The 13,374-nt window shown below is 43.3% G+C and overlaps 1 protein-coding gene across 1 annotated transcript in view; it reads right to left on the bottom strand.

Moving 5' to 3' along the window:
* Positions 1 to 13,161, bottom strand: part of Alg14 (ALG14 UDP-N-acetylglucosaminyltransferase subunit) — a 69,608-nt gene extending 56,447 nt beyond the window's left edge. The window contains exons 1-2 of the mRNA XM_052179332.1: positions 12,909 to 13,161; positions 6,576 to 6,727 (exon numbers count right to left, since the gene is read on the bottom strand). Coding sequence (XP_052035292.1) covers positions 6,576 to 6,727; positions 12,909 to 13,044 — 288 coding nt within the window. The 5' untranslated portion in view covers positions 13,045 to 13,161. The remainder of the gene's footprint in view (positions 1 to 6,575; positions 6,728 to 12,908) is intronic.
* Positions 13,162 to 13,374: the final 213 nt, after the last annotated feature.

The raw sequence follows: 13,374 nt of genomic DNA on the forward strand, positions 1-13,374 counted from the left end.
CATGGTGTGTGTATGTATATATATGTATATCTGCAGGTTGTAACTTTCAGATACATTAAATCCGCCAGGCAGGTGGTGGGGCACACCTTTGACCTCAGCATTCAGGAGACAGAGGCAGGTGGATCTCTGAGTTTGAGCTCAGAGTAGCTTACTGAGTGAGTTCCAGGACAACCAAGGCTACACAGAGAAACCTTGTCTTGAAAATGACAACAGCAACAACAAATCTAAAAAAGATTGTATTTCTCCTCCTCATCCCCTGTCTAGTGCGAGCCAGCTGGGAGGCGGCAGGAGCCCCACCCCCCCTGGCTTTGCCTGGCCTTTCCAGCCCAAGGAGAAGCTGTAACTCGGACATCAGACCCTGCCACACATCTGAGCACGTTTGTCCAGTGACCCCCAATAGAGAGGGGAAACTCATTCGATGCCGTGTTACTCGGTCTGCCTTCCACCTGCCCGTCTGTCCTTCCACTCTGGATTCTGCCACTGGACCCTATCTAGGAGCATCGTCACACTCCTCTCCTCAGTGTTGTCCTCCCCAGGCCCAGTGAGCAGCTGCCTTCATCCCGCTGCTCCTCCCAGTGAAACCTCCAGAGCGCTGCTCACCTTCTGAGGCGCTTATAGTTACTCTCGCCATTGTGTCTCCTATGACTGTCTTCTCGCTGCAGTGGGGTCTGTGAGAGCTGGAGAGGGCTTGGGTTGCTTCTGTTAACAGAGGAGTGTGAACTAGGCACAACCACGCCTGTCAGGTGGGGCAAACACTTAGAGCTGAATAAAGTGTTCCGAAATTTTGCCACTCACACTCAGGAGGCAGAGGCAGGTGGATTTCTGTGAGTTCAAGGTCAGCCTGGTCTACATAGGGAATTCCAGGACAGCCATAGTTACATAATAATTAGACCCTGCCTCAAAACAAACAAAAAATCAAAATGATTTTGATTGTTTTAATGTTAATGGGGGGAGGGGTGTAAAAAACACCAGTTTTACACATCAGGAATATACCTGTACATTTATCTTTTTCATATTTAATATGTCCTGGTAAGATTTCACTGCTGTGCCCATGTTACTTCCTCTTCGGTAATGCCAGCATGGGAAGCGGCGGCAGAGGTCTTGCATTACCCAGTGAGTGTCTAACATTTTTTAGAACCCACACTTCTTGATAAACTTTTCCACAATTCTTTGCTGTTTCTATAAATAATTACTTATTTAATATCAGGTTTTAGTTCTTCTCTCTCAGTATTTATACTTACCATGTAATTCGTTTTGGGTGGAAGATTAAAAACAAAAAATGGTGTGACAGCAGACATTTTTATTCTGCTTCTGCTCTTAAAAGGTGCCTCTAATGGACACTGGCTTGTGGCCTCAATTATATTTTTATATCAAGAAACCACTGAAGACATTAGGATATTGAATAACTGGGGCAACGAAGTGCTTTAGGAAGCTAAACATGGACAGCCATCGGCATGAGTGTGACCCAAAGCTCACTAGAGTCCTAAGTAGCTGCAGGATGTGTGAGATTTGGGGCGAAGAGTTTGCTCTGTATCTTGGTTTAAGCAGATTATATAAAATCATGACCGCAGGCATGGGTTTCACTGAGAACAGAACCACGTGAACGCGGGATATCCCCTACATTGGTCTCTGCCCGACAGATGTCTGCGCCTTCACAGTCCCTTGTGTTTCAACAGTCTACCAGAATGCAGACTGAAGGGGCGACAGGCCATCTCAGGTCAGTGCCTTGCTTAGCTCAGCCTGCTAACCGCAGCGACACCCAAGACTAGTACAGAAAAGGTAAAGGGCATGAGAGTGCTCGCAGAGTAGGTATCAATTACAACGTTTACCTCAGTAATTAGGAAAACCCAGAAAATGATAATAAAAGCAAGGCACAGGGCTGGAGAGAGAGCTCAGTGGTTAGGAGCAGGGGCTGCTCTTCTGGAGGACCTGGGTTCAATTCCCAGCTCCCACATGGCGGCTCCCAGCTGTCTGTCGCCTCAGTTCCACCCTCACACAGACACACATGCAGGCAAAATGCCTATGGACATGAAGTAAAATAATATAGAACAGAATAAATAAAAGGAGGAGCCATGCGGTGGTGGCACACACCTGTAATCCCAGCACTCTGGGAGGCAGAGGCAGGTGCATTTCTGAGTTCGAGGCCAGCCTGGTCTACAGAGTGAGTTCCAGGACAGCCAGGGCTACACAGAGAAACCCTGTCTTGAAAACAACCAAATCCAAAAAAAAAAAACAAAAGGAGGGCACACTGCGGGTCTCTGGGCTCCAGAGGGAGCTCAGAACAGCCAGTGTTACACAGAGAGACCCAGTCTCAAACAAACAAACAAACAAACAAACAAACAAACAACCCCAAACCAAAAAAAAAAAAAAAAAAAAAAACCAATCAACCAGTGAAACACTCAAACAAAAATCCTACAGATCACTAGGCGAGCAGTACAGAGTCCAAGGTCTACTCAGGGTGTTAGCACAGAGAAGCATCTAGAGCAAGATGCAGAGTGAAATGGGGAAGCTGAAGACAATATGCAGCTTTGGTTCACAAAGGAGCCTCCCGCCCTAAAGCCCTCAGCACACTCTATACGCTGCATGCATGTGTCTTAGTCTAAGGTCAGATGCACACAGGCACCGGAGGAAGCGGGCACCGGCAGGACCCCCCACGTCCCGTCCCTGCAGGTCCCTCTAGAGCAGGCCGGGAGGGTGAGGACAGATGCCCACGCTTTACTGTCTAAACGTTCCAAGTTAAGAAACAAAGGGGAAGGAAATAAGAGACAGACAGAGAGAGGAGACAAGGAAAATGTAACCAGTGTCAGAGCTGATTCTGGGATCTATGCTGAGAATGACGCTTGGTCCTTCTCCAGTGTTGTTAGCGCCAGGACTCGGGATTTCAGAACGAATGAACAAACACCCTTTCCTGGGAACACACCTAAGGCTAGTTACAGACCAGTGGGAAACCTCAAACTCAGAGACCCGCCTGCCTGTGCCTACTGAGTCCTGGGATTGAAGGTTTATGATAGCACACTGGACAAGAGCCAGATCTTCTGCGTATGTGGAAGCGGAGGGAAAGGCTGGTTAATGAATGGTACGAGGCTGGGAGAAACTGCCCTTCCTAAGGTGCACACTAAGGAAACAGCTCAGTCAAGGAGAAGGGCACGCACAGTCTGAGAAGAACAGCGACGGGCACAACGACCGGCTAAGCTCATGCAGCTGCTGACATCATGTGGTGGCTTGTCTCCTTCCAGCACTGAGGACTGACACTGCTAGGCAAGCACTGTCACTGACCTCTATTCCAAGCCCATCGTGAGGTAGATGGAGTGCTTGCCTCAAAAAATCTACTGTGGACTCTTTCATTTCTTTCCTCCCATCTCTAACATTTCATGATTTTTCTCCCTACTTCTCTGCCCTTTCCCTGGAGAATTCCTCTAAGTTCATGATCCATGAATATTTTCAGCCATATTAACCTAATGAGTATTAACTTGGAGACTTAACTGCAGTAATCTTCTTGTTAATTCTTCCAATGAATCTTTCTTGTTTTGAGATTGCTTCTTCTGCAAAGCAAACTATTCTTGTTTAATTAGCGGACTTTCCCCTGAATTCCAACGATAACATGAAGTTAAAAACAAAAAAACAAAACAAAATGCTGTCCTTTTATATCAACTCTTGGCAGAAGTCTCTGCTTTGAACCTCCTTATTCTCTTCATAATGTCTGATCATGTTTCATTTCCAGCTCATAATTATAAGCCAAAGTCTAGATCAGTATCATGTGATAGGATTTTCTGAAACCGTGGAAATTTCGGTTCTCCCCTGGGCTGCCAGCCTCCGGTGAGGGCAAGCAGAGAAAATGTGGCTAGTGCAACTGCAGAACCAACTCTCAAATTTCACTTCTTTTAATTCATTTCAACTGAGATGTGAAAATCCGCACAGCTACTGTACTGTACAGGCTAGTTCCAGATTCTTCCATATTCATGACTCGGGTGGGCTCTTCCGGCAAATGTGTAGCCACCACTACATTCTTCAGCCAGACCCTTCCTTCTCCTGTCTCCTAAGCTAAAGGAAGAGAAAAGAGGTGGCTGTTGGGGAGACAGCTGTGGAGTAGTTGCTAAATGATATTGCGGAGAAGGCCAGTAGGTGGAAACGTTCTTTCAGCAAGCCTTGACAGGAAGGGTCTGTCTCTGCTGGGCTCTCTACCACCTATACTCCCCACCTCAGAAGCACAGACACAAGGAGGTGGGCTGGGGGGAGGGAGGGAGGGAGAGAAAGAATATGCAAGAGAATGGTACACAGGACCAACCAACACAAAGGACGACTCTTTCCTGCATCTTTTTCCAGTACTGAATCAAGAATAAAGATGCTTTCAGAATGAGGCATCATTGCTCCTGACCGTGGTTGAGCTGCCCTGTCAGGAAATTAAGGGACAGAGGAGAGGTGTCAAATAGATATGCTTGTTCCTTACTGTGATAGCACTTGATTGATTACAAAAATATCAGCATTTAAAAACATCTCAAACTAAATGACTGGTCTGCTGCTCACAGGACAGGCAGATGAAAACAGAAAGGCCATGTGGTCAGGACAGAGACTGGAGTGATGCAGCTCTAAGCTAAGGCTGTCTGCAAACACTGGAAGGCAGGAAAAGGTAAGGAGGGACTAGAGACTTTCCTAGAGACTTCTCAGAAGGCATGATGCTGTGAGACCTAGAATTCAGACTTCGGGCCTCCATGTGTTTGAGCTGCCCAGTTTACCGTGCCTTCCTATTTCGATAGCAGTTCTGAGAAGTTAGCAAGCACAGGAGTGCTCCTTCAAATAGAAATGGACGTGTCAAACTGATCTCACACACAGGAAAAGTAGCACACACTTTCCTGTGGCTGAATGAAAATATACAGATTCATTCATAGTCTGATCCTGTTTGATGTAGATTTTAAAGAGCACATTTTACTGGTATGTTAGTTTGGGGGGCATGGTTAAAAGCTACGACTTTTTAAAAAGTGAGAGTATGTGGTGGGGATGGAGATTTAAGAGAGTAGGGGAGGAGCTCCATTTATAGATCTTGATTCCCAACCAAAAGAACCACCACCCAACCTGGGTAAACATGATACAGTGGAGTCCAGGGGCCACGGAAGACCAGACTCACTAACTACCTCTCATTTTACTATTAAATATCATCTTCAGTCTTCTCCCTAGAAACAATCTTTATCTACTTTTGAGAACATGAGCCAGTACCTCCCAGTTTTATCTTGTCCAGAGCTTGTCCAAAGAGAGATGAATTCTCTTCTCTGGGTCTGCAAAATTTCCAGGCCCTGATTGGCTGAATTTTATCCATCTTCCTCTGTAGAGGAATTTTAATACAGTAACATGGCTGCTTTGTCAAAGGATCAAATCCAAAAACCTTCTAGGTCTGTGTGACTGCCTGGAATGCAGATGAACCCTTAGCACACACCTCCCAAACAAATGTAGGTAAGGTTACTTTGTAGAAGGACGCAACCCGGTTTGAAAGTGATGTCTAATTGAGGGACAGACAAAGTGCCAAATCAAAGAAAGATTTGACCGAATGGAGATAAGACACACTCAATTTTCATGACAATAGACGGGAAAGAGATGCTTCTTAAGAGCAGTGCAGGAGAGTCAGTACAGGTTGGGGCAGTTGAGTTCTTTTCATGTGGGAGTTCAGTTTGTGCAGTGCAGGTCATCAGAGGCAGGTGAAGCCAGAGAATAAGAAGGAGCCAGAAGATTAGAACAAATTGTCTAATTTGTTTAAAGCCAAGCAGAGCAATTCGGTGAGAAGCCAAGAAAAGCCAGATTGAATCAGTCAGCTTGGAGAGGCGTTTGAGTCACACCAGCTGAGCTGAACCAGCCAGCCAGAGTTCAGAAAAACTAGAAAGTGTGAACTTATTCAGCAGTAAGCCTGAGAGTTATAATTTGGTAATTTCCACAGAAAAAGATGGAAGGTTATACAAGAAGCAACTCTTCTTCAATGAAGAAGTGACTTCACCTTCTTTACATCACTAAATTCGGATTAAAACGCTAAAGTCATCAGTTGGGGATAGAGAAATAATTATAAATATGAATACAAATATGATTTGAAGACACTCTATGAAAAGGATGAATATAACATTAATAACAAACTTTAATGAGTATTTAAGAAGTACATTGTTGAATGCTTTAAATATGTAACTATAAATCAAAACAATTTTCCTAACTAAAATTCAATGAAAAAAAATTTCCTCTAAAATAATAACACAAGAATATCTTTTTTTTTTCCCCTTCAAGACAGGGTATCTCTGTGTAGCCCTGGCTGTCCTGGAACGAACTCTGTAGACCAGGCTGGCCTCAAACTCAGAAATCCGCCTGACTCTGCCTCCCGAGTGCTGGAATTAAAGACATGTGTCACCACTGCCTGGCAAGAGTATCATTTTTAATTTAAAGATTTATCTTAAGGAAATTCTTATATTTTGGTAGTAAAGGATTTTTATTTGTCTACCAGTCCACACTTTATTGCCTGGGTAGAGCATTGAAATACCTTGGACTTATTTTCAGAGACAATAAACTCAATGAGCAACTTGAAACTTATAGAAATTATCCCATACCTCAGTAGTAGAGTCACTCTGGGCCCGAGCGAGTTCAAGAGAGTGAATTTTCTTGGCACTCATCTCATCAGACTCAGCAATGACATAATGCCTTGGTGAGTAGGCACTGGACAGGCTTCCAACCAGCCTCAACATCTCGGTGGTGTGTCCACCTAGACATGAGAATAACACGGCTTAAGGTTCCAATCACAGTGGGGAGGGGGTCACAGAAGAGGTAGCCTAGTGGTCAGAGCACTCACAGCTCTTGTGTATCACACCCTTCTATAACTCCAGTTCCAGAGGACTTGATGTCTTTTTCTGACCTCCATAGGCACCAGGCTTGCATGTGGTACTCAAACAAACACATAGCTAAGACATTCATATATATATATAAAATAAATCTAAGAAAAACAGGGAGAATCAATGCAATGTGGGCTGAAGATATGGCTCAGTGCTTAAAGAATGTATACTTCTTTCATAGAAGTCCTTACAACCCATGTTGGGCAACTCTGGCTTCAGGAGATCTTGATGGTTCAATGGTCACTTGTACACATATGCACAAACTCCCCCACATAGACACATACATACACATAATTAAAAGTAAAATTTTAGCTGGGTGGTGGTGGCACACACCTTTATTCCCAGCACTGGGAGAGAGAGGCAGGCAGATCTCTCAATTCAAGGCCAGCCTGGCCTACAGAGAGAGCATTCCACAACAGCCAGAGCTTCTCAGAGAAACCCTGACTCAGAAACAAACAAACAGGCAAACAAAAACCAAAATAAATAAGTAAATAATAAACAAACAATAAAACCTTAATTTACAAAAGTAACCTACCATGCAAACAATCCATTTCACCACAGTATACCAGTCATGTTTTCAGGGGTAAGGAAACTAATGCGATCGCATATTTCCTAAAAGACCGTAGACCATGAACAGAGAGCACACAATCTATGCCCTTGTATATATACTGCTTTTATATGGAAGATAATAACTGCATTAAAAATGGTACTATCAGTAAAAAAAAAATAAGGACTGCCTATGGAAGTATAAGATACTTTCTTGGTTTCCTGAAATCAAGACAGGGTTAAGAGCACTGACAAAAAAAAAAAAAAAGGAAAAAGGAGAAAGAGCACTGACTACTCTTCCACTGGTCCTGAGTTCAACTACATGGTGGCTCACAACCATCCGTAATGGGATCTGATGGCCTCTTCTGGTGTCTCTGAAGAGAACAACATATGTACTCACATAAATAAAATAAATAAATCTTAAAAAAAAATTAGTTTCAGCTGGGCAGTCCGGGTGAATGATTTAAACCCCAACACTCAGGAGAAACCTTGTCTTAAAAAGCCAAAAAAAAAAAAAAAAAAAAAAAAAAAATCAATTAAGAGTTCTCTCATTCTCTCTACTTTTGCAGAGGACTGGAGCTCAGCTCCTAGCATCCACATGGAGTGACTCACGACTTCCTATGACCCCAGCTCGAGGAAACACACACCCTCTTCTAACCTCCCAGGCCACCCTACACACACACACACACACACACACACACACACACACACACACACAAACTAAAAAAAAAAAATCTTTTATTAAAAACATCAATTATAGTCATCCCTGGAGCACAGGGTTCTGGGTTCCACACTGAACCCAAAATTTCCAGGTGTTCCAAGTTTTTTACACACAAATGCTTTCATTTTTACATATAACCTATACATTCCCTCCTATACACCTTAAACCATTCCTTGATTACTTACTTAATATAATATAAATGCTAGTTAAATAATTAGCAAGCTGTATTGCTTAAGGACTAGTGAAAAGTCTGTACCTGTTCATTACAAATGCATTTTTTTTCAAGCTATTTTGGATCTAGAGATGTAAAACCCACGGGTAGGGAAAGAGAACCAACTTGCATGTCCCCTATGGTTTCTTTCATGAAATCTATCATGACTACAGTGAAGTAATATCAAACTCTTCATCAGTTGTAAGTTGTTCAGTTTTATTTTGTTGTTTTTGGTTTGTTTGTTTGTTTGTTTGTTTGCTTGGGTTTTTGGATTTGTTTTTTTTTTTTCGAGACAGGGTTTCTCTGTATAGCCCTGGCTGTCCTGGAACTCACTTTGTAGACCAGGCTGGCCTCGAACTCAGAAATCCACCTGCCTCTGCCTCCCAAGTGCTGGGATTACAGGCATGCGCCACCACCACCCAGCAGTTCAGTTTTATTTCACGGGCTCCTGGTGCAGCCCAGCCAGTCCCTGCGGCCATCTTACTTATCCCCCTTGCTTCTTTCACCCAGAAAGCTCCTTCATCCCCACCTCCTTTGTTGTTCTAAGAATGAGTTTTTAATAACACAGGAGCACCCAGAAAGACAAGCGTGCAAAAATGTGCTTCCAGCCCCCATCAAATCTTTTAATAGGAGAAAAGACCATTTTCCCCCAGATTCTAGAATGAATTAGAAAGGAATGTGGTGAGCTAGCTGCAGTGTACACTTCAGGAATTAACTATAGCTTGCATCCCATCCTCCCCACCAGGGCATGTGATTGACACATCTACTTTATACTCACTGTAGTATTTTTATTTTGGGCCTTGAAAAAGTGTTGGGCCAAGTAGTTCCCCCACTACCACCCCACAGATGGAACCATTAATGATAAATCCTATTATCTACAGTGAAATGGTAACTTCATAAGACTTGCTGTAACAGTCTTTCTCCTGTTTTTTCTCAAGGAAACACTCAGTGAATGCACTCATTGAAAATTTAACCTGGTTACTAAGTAAAGTCACTAAAGACTGACCTGTTACCAAGGCTCCATTGTATTCTTCTGTTACACTAGGAGAGGGGGCTGAAAGATGGCTCAGTGGTTAGGAGAACTTGCTGCTCTTCCGGAGGACCTCAGTTTGATTCCTGGTGCCCACATCAGGCAGCTCAAAAACTATGCATAACTCCAGTTCCTGGGCATCTGACAACCTTTTCTGGCCTCTGTAGGCATGTACACACAGATGCACATATATCACAGAAGCATCTACATATACATAAAAATAAATCTTTCCTAATGTAGGAGGGACAAAATTATTTTAGTAGATGGGCATCCACACGAACATACAGATATACTCACACATTAAAAAGTAAATCTTTAAAAAGAGACATACTGGGGCTGGAGAGATGGCTCAGCGGTTAAGAACACTGACTGCTCTTCTAAAGGTCCTGAGTTCAAATCCCAGCAACCACATGTTGGCTCACAACCATCTGTAATGAGATCTGGATGTGTCTGAAGACAGCTATAGTGTACTTACATATAATAAATAAATAAATCTTTTTTTTAAAAAAGAGACATACTGGAGATCATTATGAACTAATAAAATATTAGATATACCTTAAAACACACCCAGCATCTAATCACTTCTTTACTTTTTAACTTTTAAATATCTATTTAATGTCTGCTGGAGAGATGGCTCAGAGGTTAAGAGCACTGGCTGCTGAGGTCCTGAGTTCAATTCCCAGCAACCACACGGTGGCTCACAACCGTCTATAAAGAGATCTGGTCCCCTCTTCTAGCCTGCAGGCATACATACAGGCAGGCCACTGTATACATAATACATAAATCTTTAAAAAATTTACTTAATGTGTATGAAGGTTTTGTTTGCATATCTGTGTGCCATCCGCATGCCTGCTGACCATGGAATTCAGAAGGCGTTGTAGGATCCTGCTGTGCTCTGCACAGCTCCTGAATCTGACCTAACTAGGTGTTGAGAGAATGAAGGACAGACATGCAGACACACATACAGAACAGCTAGGACTGGGTGGTCTGGGCTCTCTGATGAAGAAGCCACAGGACCCCAGAAGCTTAGGGTGTTTATTATATACATACAGATATGTAAGGAAACAGGGTTAATATGTACAGCTGGACAAGGAGACAAGCTTAGTTTTGTAGGAACAGTCTCTGTTCAGGAGCAATCTTCAGGCTGTAACATGTCTGGGAGGGGAAAAGCTATATTTTGCATATTCAATCAACATTCCTACAAGGACCAGAGCAAGGCTTTGTCATCTCTCTGCACTTCACCTACGGGAGGCTTTGCCACTCTGACCGGGCATGACCATTATCAACAATACACATTCACTCAGGACCCCACTCAATCCCTACAGGATTCCTGGAACTGGAGTTATAGATGGCTGTGAGCCACCACATGGGTACTGGGCCTCAACCCTTGGTCCTGCACAGGACTCTTAACTGCTGAGCCAGCTCTCCACCCTTCCAATCACTTCTTACCACGTCATCCTGCTCCAGGCCACTCTGTCACATAAATACAGCTTTATAAAGAGCACATCCTCACTTCCTCTCCCTGTATGTCTTGAGGTTATTTTCAACACTACATCCAGTGTATTCCTATTAAAAAATATAAGCCGGGCGGTGGTGGGCGCACGCCTGTAATCCCAGCACTCTGGGAGGCAGAGGCAGGTGGATTTCTGAGTTCGAGGCCAGCCTGGTCTACAGAGTGAGTTCCAGGACAGCCAGGGATATACAGAAAAAACCTGTCTTGAAAAAACCAAATCCAAAAAAATTTAAAAAAATTTTTTTTGTGATAAATATTTTATTTGTGTTTAAAAGTCCCCAGTGGCCTTGCATCTCACTTGCAATAACTTGTACTTCTTAGACAGTTAATATGAGATTTCCATCTTTCTCTGTGCAGCAGCTAATCCTGTCATCTTCTGTTTGTGCCCTATTTCCTTCACTGCTGCACCTCTGTCCTTTCCCTAGTGTGTGTCACATACACATTACACTGTGGTGAGTGACGCTTGTTTTGTTTTTCTATTTCAGTTTTGTTTTTTTTTCCCCGGAGCTCAGTGTAGCGTCTGGCCATTCCCATGACTAAAAATATGTTAAGTAAATAAGTAAGGAATTATTATTGCATGTTGTTTGGTACATTTGCCTAAATCATAAATATTGTGTGTGTGTGTGTGTGCAATAACTCATCACATAATGATGTTTTAGTCAATGACAGGATACTGGTCACATGACATTAAAAAGGAACTGAAAAATCCTTATTGTCTAGTGACACGGCAAGCATCATAACATAGTAGCTCAAGGTAATCTATGTTTGTAGTATTATACAAATTTACTGTGCTCCCTATCATATAAAAAAGTACAACATATACTACTATATACAGGACATAACATTTGATAATGAAAATAACCAACTACATTACTAGTTTATGTGTTTTTATTAGCGTGTATTTTATTTATTTATTTATTTATTTATTTATTTATTTATTTATTTATTGGGTTTTTTGAGACAGGGTTTCTCTGTGTAGCCCTGGCTGTCCTGGAACTCACTCTGTAGACTAGACTGGCCTCAAACTCAGAAATCCTCCTGCCTCTGCCTCCCAGAGTGCTGGGATTACAGGTGTGCGCCACCACCGTATTTTTTAAAATTTACTATAGGGGCTGGAGAGATGGCTCAGTGGGTAACAGTACTGACTACTTTTCTGAAGGTCATGAGTTCAAATCCCAGCATCCACATGGTGGCTCACAACCATCCACAAAGAGAGCTGATGCCCTTTTCTGGTGTCTGAAGACAGCTACCATGTACTTACATATAATAAATAAATAAATCTTTGAAAAAAAGTTTATTGCAAAACTGTATGGACTCCTGCAGAGGCAGCCTTAAACACCTCGAATTTACTGTGTCTTGACTGAATCATTTTCTGTTAGGCTTGATTTTGTTTTACTGTCCCTGAAGCAATAGGCTATAACATATGTATTCCAGATAGCAGGTATCACCTTGCTTGTTTAAAGTAGAATCGTGTTTCACTATACACCCGTTAAAACTGTTCATCTAAAATTTTAAGTTTTAAAATTTTCAGATCTGATTGGACAGTTTATTACTCATATCCTGTCGCTCTGAAGGTACTGTCGTATGGAGTGTTCACGTTTTTATCCTCAAGGGCTTTGAGCAGTCCTAAGTGCGACAACTCTACTTCGTTTACCATGTAATGTTCACGTTTCTTAAACTAAATACAAAAGGCCTAGATTAATAACGCACAGCAGCAAAGAGGGCAACAATGTATCAGCATCAAAAGGCTTCAGCGTACTCCGTCGCTAATTATTTGTTAGAAAGCAGTACACTATAGAGAGGCTTAATTACAGGCAAGTGTAAATGATCTGCCTTAATGACAGGCGACTGGATGGCGTCGGCTAACCAGCATTTTTTCCTGGCTGGGGTGACCAGTTCCGGGAACGCAGAGAAACTACAAATCTCAGCATGCCGCGCTCCTAAAGACGCTAAGAAGGGCGAAGAGAGTCGCGGTGCACTCTGGGGTTTGTAGTGCCTAACACAAGACCGTCGGCCTCCGCCCGGTTACTTACCGGATCCAGCTACTATCAAAAGCCGGAGAGACTCTCGCGGAGTGACGTGAAGGGGCCAAAGCACGACCCATAGTCGAACGATTAGCAAGATCAGTAGCCCTGCGACTGCGGCAGCTAGAATCAGAACGCTCAACATTCAAAGGACGGCGCATGCGTAAAAGCCCGGTGCCAGCGGTCAAAGTTTGCAAGCACCCCGCGAGAAAGAGCAAACGTGGAGCAAAGCGCCTCTCTGTGGGCGGGGCTGGCCTGCACTGGGCGGTCCGTGCCGAGTTGGGCGGTCAAAGTTCAGAAGTGTGGCTCTGATTGGAAAACGCAAAACGACTCTTGCGTCTCGGTGGGCGGGGCTTGTTTGTGGTGGGTGGGGCTAAGGGCAGTTGCCCAGGAAGTGCTACATGGATCGGTAACGGTTGTCTTACCCGGGTTTGTGCTGCAGTTGTGTAGTTGGAAAGTACTGGAGAAGCTTGAT

This window comes from Apodemus sylvaticus, chromosome 4 (assembly GCF_947179515.1).
Source record: "Apodemus sylvaticus chromosome 4, mApoSyl1.1, whole genome shotgun sequence".
Classification (NCBI taxonomy): Eukaryota; Metazoa; Chordata; class Mammalia; order Rodentia; family Muridae; genus Apodemus; species Apodemus sylvaticus.